Genomic DNA, 13,450 nt, shown 5'->3' with positions numbered 1-13,450 from the left:
TTTCATTATATCAAGGATATCAGCATCAACTTGAAGGCCATCTTCATCAAGGAAAGTATTGGAGTTTGGAAATGGTGCAAAATTCTCACATTCCAATTTAGAATGCCACAAATGGAGCTTCAATTTAAATGCAGTCATTTTTTCACGCCAATGGACAATCATGATGTCCTTTCTTTGTAGTGCTATCTTAACAGAATTAACTGATTCAAAAAGGTGAGACTTTTAAGGAACTGAATACTGGAGAATTTTGTGTGCAGTTCTTTTTTTAGCACCACGAAGAAATTCGTGTATCTCCTCTCATTGAATGAAGACTCTTTTCAGTACTCCCCACTTGGATAACCACCTCACATACAAGATAACCACCTCACAGTAAAAGCATTTCAAAATTGGAGCCATTGTTCTTGCACAAGTTAGCAAAAAGAGGCAAGTTTAAAGAATTAGCTTTGATAAAATTTACATCCATTCAAAACATTCTTCAAATGGTCGGGCATTGTTTTAACCATCAATGCTTGGCGATGAAGTGTACAATGTGTACCAGTTGCGTTAGGAGACTTCCCATTCACCATTGTCTGAAAGCCAGAGCAGCAACCAAGCATTGATGGAGCACCATCGGTGCACACTCCAACAATGACCAAACCCACATTTAAGAGCAATTTTCGAAGGGAATGCAAAGCAAAAACTTTTACCTTGCTGTTACTGATGAGGATTCGCCTAGCAAATTATTTTATTTGCTAAAGAAATCTGAAACCTAGGTATAACCATAAAAAAATAACAAGGTAAAAGTTTTTATTTTTTATTGCCTTCGAAAATTGCTCTTAAATGTGGTTTTGGGCGTTTTGGCTGCTTCTTCAAGTGTGTAAAAATTAGCTGTTAAAGTATTGGGATGTAGAAAAACTTTCCCGTTTATGAAGGGATTCCCCACTTCCAGTGTAAAAAATTGTTTCTGGGGTCATTTGTTACTAGTTTTCATACCCCTTCATCATTTAAACCATTGCAATTCTTTTGTATCCTCGGCTATAGTTAAAGAATATTTTATTGTGAATAAAATAGTAATTTTTCAGACTATTAATCTCATCTTTCTAGATGAAAATCACCATCATCATTATTTAAGGTCCACATAGGCACAGGAGTGGCTGTGTGGTAAGTAGCTTGTTTACCACCCACATGATTCCGAGTTCAGTCCCACTGCGTGGCATCTTGGGCAAGTGTCTTCTACTATAGCCTCGGGCCGACCAAAGCCTTGTGAGTGGATTTAGTAGACGGAAACTGAAAGAAGCCCGTCGTATATATGTATATATATATATATATATGCGTGCATGTATGTTTGTGTGTCTGTGTTTGTCCCCCTAGCATTGCTTGACAACCGATGCTGGTGTGTTTATGTCCCCATTATTTAGCGGTTCGGCAAAAGAGGCCGATAGAATAAGTACAGGGCTTACAAAAAGAATAAGTCCCGGGGTCGAGATGCTCGATTAAAGGCGGTGCTCCAGCATGGCCGCAGTCAAATGACTGAAACAAGTAAAAGAGTAAATAGTAAATTTCCATGTTTGCATGAATCACTCAGAATTTGTTCTTTCATCTTCACTATGTTTCAACTGGTTTGATTTCAAGTCTTCATCAGGTTATGTAGATGGCATCAGACTGGATTCAAACTAGAACCATTTATTTGTAAACTAATTCTCTTATCTACTAAACAGTTGACACACAAATTCTTTTATAGACACAAATCTTTATATATAAAAGTAAGGTTGTGTGTCTGTCTCCTACGATTTAGATTCCTAACTACTCCCACATTTTGCGGTGCAGTGTAACCAAAACCGGGTATCTTATAGTCGTGATTCATATCGAGCCCTTCTGGGTATTAGCGCACGTCTACGATGAGTCTACGATTTAAAAAAAAATTTACTATCATTTTTTTCCATTTTAATGCATTTTTTCGCTATTATATAAGGGAAGTAACTCTCTAAAAATGTCTACGATGAGTCAATGATTTAAAAAAAAATTTACCATCAATTTTTCCCATTTTTAATGCATTTTTGGCATATATAAGGGAAGTAACTCTCTAAAGATTTATTATTAAATCTCAGAACGTAAAAAGCTACAGTAACACCCCCCCCCCCCTTTGTGGTTAACCATATTGAGATGGCTATTATACTTTACATCTCTAAAAATGCTTATATAGTTATTTCCCTTACAAACGCGAGCAACGCCGGGCGATACTGCTAGTGGTTAATAATCCCAAAACAATAATCTTATTAACCCTTTGGACTTGCCAACTGAAAGTTCTAGAAACAATGATCTTTTTTTTTTAACCATTTCCTGCCAGACTAGATTCCATTCTGCCACGTTGCTAATCACTGTTGTTCTTTACATGCACACCTGGTAGAGGGTTCACGGGTCAAAGGATTAAGAACAACTTAGACTTTTAACTAGTTTATTATGGAGATTACAAAATTCATTGAACTGTTAAGATTCTTCTTTTAGATTATAAAATACAATAAAAATTTGGAAAGCTTTTGATAAATACTTAGAATAACTATGTAAAATGTGAGAACATAATTCTTATTAATCTAACAAATGTTTTTTCTCACTAAGTCACAGATAGTAGAAGCAACAGAGTTAATCTTTAGGCTAAAGCATCAGCAGTTGATATCTATTCCCCAGTATTTTACAAAGAATGTCTTTAAACAATCACATGTTCTACTAGAAATAGTAGCCAAGTTTTCCCCAGGCACCTGTACTGGTGGCACATAAAAAGCACCCACTACACTCACGGAGTGGTTGGCGTTAGGAAGACCATCCAGCTGTAGAAACACTTCCAGATCAGACTGGAGCCTAGTGCAGGCTCCAGGCTTCCCAGACCCCAGTTGAACCGTCCAACCCATGCTAGCACGGAAAACAGACGTTAAACGATGATGATGATGATGATTTTCGTCAAACAACACAAAATCTCCCTTAAAAAGACAGGGTGGTCATGGTGGTCATATATGAAATACATTTTATCATAGATCTGCTGAATTGGAGTTAACCTGGGGCTAAACAATAACACCAACACAACTCATTAACTCAATCTACCTCGCTCACCATTGTAAGCAGCAGCAGCAGCAGAAATGCAACCTATTTCTAATAATGGCTCAAGGCCACAGACTTTACAGGAAACATGTAGTCAATTAAATTGCAACTAGTACTTAATTGGCACAAAGCTACAAGGTAAATTTAACTAAGGCAGTAGTCGAGCAATACTTCTTTATAATTAACTAGCAGTATCGCCCGGCGTTGCTCGGGTTTGTAAGGGAAATAACTATATAAGCATTTTTAGAGAGTTATAGCCAAAAAATAGCAAATAAATGCATTAAAAATGGAAAAAAAATGATGGTAAATTTTTTTTTAAATCGTTGACTCATCGTAGACATTTTTAGAGAGTTTCTTCCCTTATGTAATAGCAAAAAAATGCATTAAAATGGGAAAAAATGATGGTAAATTTTTTTTTAAATCGTAGACTCATCGTAGATGCGCGCTAGTACCCAGAAGGGCTCAATATGAATCACGACTATAAGATACCTGGTTTTGGTTAAACTGCACCGCAAAATGTGGGAGTAGTTAGGAATCTAAATCGTAGGAGACAGACACACAACCTTACTTTTATATATAAAGATTTACAAGTGTCTCATTAGCTTTCAGTTCTGAGTTCAAGTCCTTCAAGAAATGGAGAAAGATGGGCTCCACTAAGCTGACTTAGCTTCTGAATATTACATGAAGAAAAACATTTTTAAATGCAAATAGATTATCAGATCTACAGCAAACAACTACTTTGATACATTTGGAAACAAGTGCCAATACACTGAATGTGGAAAGCAATAAAACTTCAGTTAGTGACGGCTATATCTGTAGTGAGGAAAAACAAACATTGTCGAACAGGGAACTCCTTCAATCCTGGCTGATCATGGGTTTCTGCAGCTGGAAAGTTCTCCTCTAAGATGCAGACCTGGGAAAGGTTTTCCCAGTGTTAATACAGCTTGGCACCAGTGCCATCAAAAGCATTACCCTCAGAATACAAAGAACCAGAAAAGATACTGTAGGACAATTTACTCCTTTTTTTTTTTTTTTTTTTTTACTCTTTTTACTTGTTTCAGTCATTTGACTGCGGCCATGCTGGAGCACCGGCTTTAGTCGAGCAAATCGACCCTGGGACTTATTCTTTGTAAGCCCAGTACTTATTCTATCGGTCTCTTTTGCCGAACCGCTAAGTGACGGGGACGTAAACACACCAGCATCGGTTGTCAAGCGATGCTAGGGGGACAAACACAGACACACAAACATATACACACACATACATATATATATATATATATATATATATACATATATACGACAGGCTTCTTTCAGTTTCCGTCTACAAAATCCACTCACAAGGCATTGGTCGGCCCGGTGCTATAGCAGAAGACACTTGCCCAAGATGCCATGCAGTGGGACTGAACCTGGAACCATGTAGTTGGTTAGCAAGCTACTTACCACACAGCCACTCCTGCGCCTATTTATCTAAAATTTTAACAATTCTTGTCAATCGATGCCTCTGCCTTCTTCAACCGATACTTTATCAACCCTGAACACACAAAAAACAAAACTGACCTAAGTTGAATTTGAACTCAGTGTTCTGAGTCAGAACAAATACAGCAAAACATTTTATCCTAAACTCTAATGACCCAGCTATTTCACTGCTTACGATCATAGTTCAAATACAGCTAAGATTAGCTTTGCTTTTCATCTTTCCTAGATCAGTAAAATAAAATACCTAGTTGAGTACTGCGGTCAAAGTGACCGCCTATACTTCCCTAAACTGTTGAGGCCTTGCACCTCTGATAAGAATCAATATTTATTGTAATTCATCTGTTGGCAGTTGCAAGTTGTGGAGATAAAACTGGTTATGTAGAGCTTAATCTATATTTTGTGTTTTCATCTCTTAAAATAACTAAAATAACTAAAAAAAGAGAACCAATAAATTATTGCCATGAACCAGTCTTAACTACTTGGGTGTCTCTTTGAGTTCATACGTCCAACAGAATAATTTGCTCACACACCCACACAAACACAATAGTGTTTGTTATATTTTTTAATCGAGTAACATAAGTCCACCTAACCCTGGGTAAAGCTGTCCTGAAAATAGTCAAACTGATAGTGATAAACAACAAAGAGGATAAAGTTCTTTGGCTAATAAACTGATATGACACTAATGCTTCTATACAGAAATACTAACTTCAAATATGAACATCTACAAGCACATGCATATAGATAAATGTATACAAACAACCCCCGCCCATTTTTATATATATATATATATATATACAAAATAAGAAGATGGAGAAATACATCCAAATCAAATATCAATTACCAGATAATACCCAATCACATACTTTATTAAATCACCACATAAGGGTTGCATTTACAACCCCTATCTCAATTTGTATATATATATATATATATATATAGGGTGGTGAATATTTTTAGAAACTTCACCACCAGTGACCTAGCATGTATAAAAAGTCAATAGACAACATATTCTCAATATAAAATAGTGTACATTTAAACACAAGAGAAAACTGCCCTTTTACAGGTAATTTTCACACGCTAGAAGAAGCAGTCAAAACGACCAAAACCACATTTAAGAGCAATTTTCGAAGGGAATGAAAAATAAAAACTTTTACCTTGTTATTTTTTTATGGTTATACTAAGGTTTCAGATTTCTTTAGGAAATAAAATAATTTGCGAGGTGAATCCTCATCAGTAACCGCAAGGTAAAAGTTTTTGTTTTGCATTCCCTTCGAAAATTGCTCTTAAATGTGGGTTTGGTCATTGTTGGAGTGTGCACCGATGGTGCTCCAGCAATGCTTGGATGCTGCTCTGGCTTTCAGACAATGGTCAACAGGAAGTCTCCTAACACAATTGCTTGACAACCAGTGCTGGTTGGTTTACACCCCTATAACTTGGCGATTTGGCAAAATAGATTGATAGAATGAGTACCAAGCTTTTAAAAAATAAGTATTGGGGTCAATTCATTCAACTAGAAATTCTTCAAGGTGTTACTGCAGCATGGCCACAGTCTAATGAGTGAAACAAGTAAAAGATAAAAAATAAAAAAAGATTAATTTCTTCAAAGAGAAAAAAACAACTTATATAGGCGCAGGAGTGGCTGTGTGGTAAGTAGCTTGCTTACCAACCACATTGTTCTGGGTTCAGTCCCACTGCGTGGCACCTTGGGCAAGTGTCTTCTAATATAGCATCGGGCCGATCAAAGCCTTGTGAGTGGATTTGGTAGACGGAAACTAAAAGAAGCCCGTCGTATATATGTATATATATATATATATATGTACGTGTGTGTGTTTGTGTTTGTTCCCCTAGCATTGCTTGACAACCGATGCTAGTGTGTTTATGTCCTCGCTACTTAGCGGTTCGGCAAAAGAGACCAATAGAATAAGTACTAGGCTTACAAAAGAATAAGTCTCGGGGTTGAGTTGCTCGATTAAAGGTGGTGCTCCGGCATGGCCGCAGTCAAATGACTGAAACAAGTAAAAGAGTAAAAGAGAGAGAGAGTATTTATTTTGAAAACCTTTTGTGCTCCTTGTAAAACATGTGTGTATGCTGAAGCACACAGTGTAAGGGGGAATGTCAGTTGGAGGACTATGTTTCATTTGTATCTTCTATTTTGGCATGGTTTCTAATTCCATGACTGGCTGTCCTTTCTAACCTCAACCACTTTACAGAGTTTAGTGGGTGCAGTTAATCATAGCACTAACACTAGGGAAGTTGTTAGGTCCTTGGCCTGATTAAAGGACCTTCTTAAATAATAATGAAATTATTGTGTACAGTGCTCAGGTGCACCACAACTTGTCAGAAAGTGCGTATAAAGCATATGCAGTAATGTACAAATGTCTGGGAAGTGAACAGTGTATGAGTCAGATACATGCTTGCATGTGTATGGAAGGGAGAAAATCAGGTGTAGTGTTGTCGAATCTCAGGAAGCATGGAAGTTTTGAAGGATGCAGTGCTCCGACAACTAACAACTGATGCCGGCAGTTTGTTCCATGCTTCAACAACTCTTAGAGTGAAAAAATGTTTCCGAAAGTCATGGGAGCTGTGCTGTTTTCTAACTTTGTAAACATGTCCACGGGTGTTAGACAGGTTGAGTTTGAAAAGGTACTCAGAGTTATTGTTTGTAAGATGGTTGATAATTTTATGGGTGTCTGCCAAATCAGCTGCCAGACGTTGGAGTTTCAATGTGTCCACGCCCAGGGAAGTAAGGCGTTCAGAATATGGCAAATGCCCGATGGTGGGTATTCTCTTGGTTGCATGTCGCTGAGCAGTTTCCAGACGATTAATATCCTGGGCAAGATAGGGGCTCCAGAAAGGTGATGCAAATTCCAGGTGAGGCCGCACCATAGCTATATAAATCCTCAGATAGATAGCCGGAGAGTGGCTCACAAAGGATTTGGTAAGTGATGCCAAGACACACTCAGCCTTCTTGGCAATTTTAGCAATGTATACAGTATAACACTTCTGTTTTCATAAAGGTTCTTCATGGTGGTTACTTAGCTTACTCAAAGATGCTGAAGAATCTCCTTCATACATCACCCCTTTGTCTTAAGCACTGAAAAACACATTAGATTACATAGATGCAGATACTACCGAAAAAGTTAGGATGGTTGAAACTGGAACGCTTTCAATTATAGGTTTTGCTCAATCAAGGTTTATTTGAAACAACAACAACAACAACAACTAATATGTTGTTACACTCAGGGTACCCTACAAGTTCATTGTATTCCTTTGATTTCACCTTTTAACAATGATTTTGTCATCAAGCTTTTCTGCGATTGCTTTTCATGCTCTCTCTGTCATTGTAGCACCCATTTGCTCTACGATGTCGCTGAAGCTGTTGGCAGTGAAGTGCGGGCCAAACATATTGATTACATGCGGAAACATCAGATGGGTACACACACCGGGATGAGTTGCTTTAGTCCCGTCATCAACATTGTCAGGCACCCACTGTGGGGAAGAACACAGGTAAAATTAAACTTCAAATAATTCTTTAAAAAAACTTCTTGTTTATTTATTAAAATGTTTTATTTTACCATCCATTTATTGCAATTTTTCTATTAAATTTAGACCAGCTTTGTTCATGGCCTACTTATACCAGTATATCCACTTCTATAATTATTAACTTGTATTATTATTGTACTTGTTGACATTAGTAAGTTTCATATTGTGGTGTTGGATGAATAATTTATCAAAGTGGTGGGAAAGAAACTGTTCACACGATGTACTACAATAACCGTTACATGGGGCTCAACACTCTCTCGTTACTGTTCACAATCAGTCGCTCCTAATCAATTGCTCCTGTCAACTCAAACAATTCTTTATTTTATTGAAATGCGTCAGTTCACTTTTAGTCACATGGGGGTGGTAGGAATCCTTCCACAACATCTCCCCTTTTGAGAGTTAGCCTCCCATAACTTCTGTAGCATCTGGCCAAAGTATTCTGCCCATTTTACATTCAAAATGTTCATAACCAGGCTCTCTAATCTACTCTCCCCTTTTGGAGAATTAAATTCCATTTAGAGTTTTCATATCTCTTACACTTAGGGTTTAATTCCACTGTTCCATTCTTCTCCTTTTTTTGGTGCATGAACATGTAGTTTCAATTTGTTTGGGTGTTGGTACCTCAAACGTGTCCATGGGAATTTCATCTCTCATGACTGTTTCTTTTGTGAATCTTTTTTCCCTTCTATGCATACCTTCCCTTCTTGGGACACAAAACTCTACTTGTGTAGACCTGTTGAGGCAAGTCAGAATCAGAATCGAAATCGATCTATGGAAATTGCAGCTGAGATACCAGTGCTGGTGGCACGTAAGAGAACCATCCAAACGTGGCCGTTGCCAGCGCCGCCCCGACTGGCCTCGTGCTGGTGGCACATAAAAAGCACCCACTACACTCATGGAGTGGTTGGCGTTAGGAAGGGCATCCGGCCGTAGAAACATTGCCAGATCAGACTGGGCCTGGTGCAGCCTTCCGGCTTCCCAGACCCCAGTTGAACTGTTCAACCCATGCTAGCATGGAAAACGGACGGTAAACGATGATGATGATGATGATGATGATGATATGTCTGTTATGTTCAACATTTTTTCCTTTTACCAGGAATAACATTCTTCCAATCTGTTTAATAATTACTGTCCTACTAGCTTCCTTTACCATATCTAGAGGTTTTAAAAACAACTTTGTCACCTAACTGGAAGAATTTTGAAGTATATTTGTTGTTTGCCTTTTTTTGCTATTTTCACTCAGTACCAGCTTCTCAAAGAAGGATCTGATCTTTCTAGCAAACATCAATTCTGCAGGTGACATTCCAGGCTGCGTATTCAGATTGGGTGTTATTTATATAATATAATAATAATGAAATTATTGTATACAGTGCTCAGGTGCACCACAACTTGTCAAAAGTGCGTATAAAGCATATGCAGAAATTTACAAATGTCTGGAAAGTGAACAGTGTATGAGTCAGATACATGCTTGCGTGTGTATGGAGGGGAGAAAATGAGGTGTAGTGTTGGCGAATCTCAGGAAGCATGGAAGTTTTGAAGGATGCAGTGCTCTGACAACTAACAACTGATGCCGGCAGTTTGTTTAGTACACATTTAGTACACTCTTAGAAATTGTTGAAGTGCAAGGTCATCCATTACTTCATTGTTCGCCTTTTTTAAAACTCTCTTAAAAGTATCAACAAAATGGCCTGCTTGTCCATTTGACCTCGGATGAGACAGCAGAGTGGTCACATGTTTGATAATGAGCATTTTACAAACTTGTTTGAACTTGTCTGAAGTAAATTGAATTCCATTGTCAGGCACAATGGTATCAGTAATACCATATCTGGCAAACAATTCATGTAAAAACTTACTGTAACTGCAGATGTCGGCTTTTTACATTTATGCACTTCAGGCCATTTTCAAAAACTGTCCACCACAACTGTAAGATAAAATTACAAACTATAATTTATCGTTCAGTGACATTTGAAAAAAAATTCCTTACTAAATAAGTTCTTTTAATTTGTAGAATATAAAAAGAATCACGTACGGTAGCACGGGAAATGGATGTTAAACGATGATGAAGATGATGCTGTGTCTTATTCATATATTTTGATATGAACTTCCTACTTCTGCACTTTTGCAAAGAAGACTCTAAAATGCTATGAGATGTAATGGTAATTAATTGAAGGCATTGAGGGATTTAATAGCAAGGAAACTTGTTTTATAAGCCAATATAGAAATATATATGTGTGTGTGGATGTGTGTATTTCCTCAAAATTGATTGATCGCTCCATCTCTCTCTCTCTCTCTCTCTCTCTCTCTCGCTTCTGCTCTCTCTCTCTCTATATATGTATATATATATATATATATATATATATATATATATATATATATATATATATGTTTAATCATATCAAAGGGAAATAGAAATTAATAGAAATTTTCATTTCCAGTGGTCTAACGTGTAAAAATTTAGTCCAAAGACTATGTATTAGTCATACGATATAGTGTACATTTAAACACATAAGGAATCCACTCATGGGATTCAACATGCTAGAAAGAACAGCTAGGTTCTATAACCACAAAATTAGGGAAAAAATTCGACAGGAATGAAATGAAAAAATAAAAATATTTTACCATCTAATTTCCTGGACTAATTGGTTTCTGATTTTAGTTTAGCAAGTAAATAACTTTTACTCGCGAGGTGAAATTGTTTTCAACAGGGACACATATATATATACTGTAAAAACCCATGTACTTTACGTACTTTTTTTTTGCGTAAATTACATGGGTAGATCGTTTCCAGAATTATTTTGAAATTTTTTGTTTGAAAATAGATTTAGAAAATGTAAACATTTGTACTGGAAGTTGACTCGTTTAATGTCAGAATAAGTTTTTAGAGAAAAAATAATGACTTAATTATGATGAAGTTGACTTTTATTTATACTGGATTTTAAAATGCTTACTTTTTTTGCATAAATTTACTAAAACCGTTAAATGGTTAACTACTTTTTGAAGTCTGATGTTCATGCTGGTAAATAGGGTCTGAACCTGAAACCATATGGTTGGGAAGCAAGCTTTTTACCACATAGCCACTCCTGCACCTATATATATATATATGTTCTTGTATGCAACATTTCTTTCATATATCATACGTAGTCTGTATATCATACAGGCGCAGGAGTGGCTGTGTGGTAAGTAGCTTGCTAACCAACCACATGGTTCCGGGTTCAGTCCCACTGCATGGCATCTTGGGCAAGTGTCTTCTGCTATAGCCCCGGGCCGACCAAATGCCTTGTGAGTGGATTTGGTAGACGGGAACTGAAAGAAACCCGCCGTATGTATATATATATATATATATATATTATATTATATATATATATATATATATGTGTGTGTGTGTATTTGCCCCCCCCCCCACCCAACATCGCTTGACAACCGATGCTGGTATGTTTACATCTCCGTAACTTAGCAGTTCGACAACGAGGCCAATATATAGGCGCAGGAGTGGCTGTGTGGTAAGTAGCTTGCTAACCAACCACATGGTTCCGGGTTCAGTCCCACTGCATGGCATCTTGGGCAAGTGTCTTCTGCCTAAGCCCCGGGCCAACCAATGCCTTGTGAGTGGATTTGGTAGACGGAAACTGAAAGAGGCCTGTCGTATATATAATATATATATATATATATATATATATATATATATGTGTGTGTGTGTGTGTGTGTTTGTCCCCCTAGCATTGCTTGACAACCGATGCTGGTGTGTTTACGTTCCTGTCACTTAGCGGTTCGGCAAAGGAGACCGATAGAATAAGTACTAGGCTTACGAAGAATAAGTCCCGGGGTCGATTTGCTCGACTAAAAGGCAGTGCTCCAGCATGGCCGCAGTCAAATGACTGAAACAAGTAAAAGAAAAAGAGAAAGAGAGAGTCTGATCAATAAGTATCCGGACTGTTGTCATAGTAATGAAGCTAACGCATACGTTCATCAATATTGACATTATTTTGGCCTTCTTGGAAACATCTGAACCTCTTGTACACTTGCATGCAGCTCACATGCTCCTCTCCATACGCTTTCTGCAACTTTGTGTAGGTCTCTGAGCAGGTATTGCCGTGACAAATTTCTCTGTTATGGTCAATGGAACAATTACACACTACACACCTTCCTTCCAAGCACTGCTGTAAACAGCAGAAATGAGCTAGAACTGTAAAACTTAATGTGCATGCACAAAGTTCAAGGTCAATCTCTGCCAAGCGGCTTCATTCTGCATGCTTTAGCTTTGTTACTATGGCAACAGTCTAGATACTTATTGATCAGACCTTGTATCATCATCATCATCATTTAATGTCCGTTTTCCATGCTAGCATGGGTTGGACAGTTCGACCGGGGTTTGGGAAGCCAGGAGGCTGCACCAGGCTCTAGTCTGATTTGGCAGTGTTTCTACAGCTGGATGCCCTTCCTAACGCCAACCACTCCGTGAGTGTAGTGGGTACTTTTTACGTGCCGCCGGCACAGGGGCCAGGTGAGGCTGGCAAACAGCCATGATCAGTTGATGCTTTTACGTGTCACTGACACGGACGCTAGTCAGGCGGTGCTGGCAATTGCCACGTTCGGACGGTGCTTTTTATGTGTCACCGGCATGGGTATCTTAACTACAATTTCCATTTGATTCTCATTTTGATGTTGGAGTTAATGTACTTGACTCAATAGGTCTCCTCGAGAACAGCGGGTCACTCTACGATCCAAGGATAGCACAGCAGACTGTCCTGCGAACCATGGACTCACTTTATTTGTCGGGTCTTCGAAGTCATAGCATATCTCCAGAGGTCTTGGTCTTTCGTCATAGCCTCTGTGAGACTCAACGTACGAAGGTCATGCTTGTATGTGTGGTGTAGAATATTTTCCTGAAAGGCAAACGTGTGTATTGTTGAAGATTAACGCTTCTGGGCTTTCTCATCTTAATTCAACATATTCTTTCTTTCTTTCTTTTTCTTTTTTTTCTTTTTACTTGTTTCAGTCATTTTGACTGCGGCCATGCTGGACTTATTCTTTTGTAAGCCCAGGACTTATTCTACCGGTCTCTTTTGCCGAACCGCTAAGTGACGGGGACATAAACACACCAGCATCGGTTGTCAAGCAATGCTAGGGGGACAAACACAGACACACAAACATACACGCACATACATATATATACATATATACGACGGGCTTCTTTCAGTTTCCGTCTACCAAATCCACTGACAAGGCTTTGGTCGGCCCGAGGCTATAGTAGAAAACACTTGCCGAAGGTGCCATGCAGTGGGACTGAACCCGGAACCATGTGGTTGGTAAACAAGCTACTTACCACACAGCCACTCCTGCGCCTGACATTCATTTTGTT

The 13,450-nt window shown here is 38.3% G+C and overlaps 1 protein-coding gene across 1 annotated transcript in view; it reads left to right on the top strand.

The window, feature by feature from the left end:
- The window catches only part of LOC115232559 (probable beta-D-xylosidase 6), a 42,238-nt gene that overhangs the window by 4,180 nt on the left and 24,608 nt on the right, over window positions 1-13,450 (top strand). Inside the window, exon 2 of the mRNA XM_029802512.2 lies at window positions 7,896-8,055. Coding sequence (XP_029658372.1) covers window positions 7,896-8,055 — 160 coding nt within the window. The remainder of the gene's footprint in view (window positions 1-7,895; window positions 8,056-13,450) is intronic.

Source organism: Octopus sinensis, linkage group LG2 (assembly GCF_006345805.1).
Source record: "Octopus sinensis linkage group LG2, ASM634580v1, whole genome shotgun sequence".
Lineage (NCBI taxonomy): Eukaryota > Metazoa > Mollusca > Cephalopoda > Octopoda > Octopodidae > Octopus > Octopus sinensis.
The sequence above is the reverse complement of the archived record's forward strand: the minus strand, read 5'-3'. Positions and strand labels throughout refer to the sequence as shown.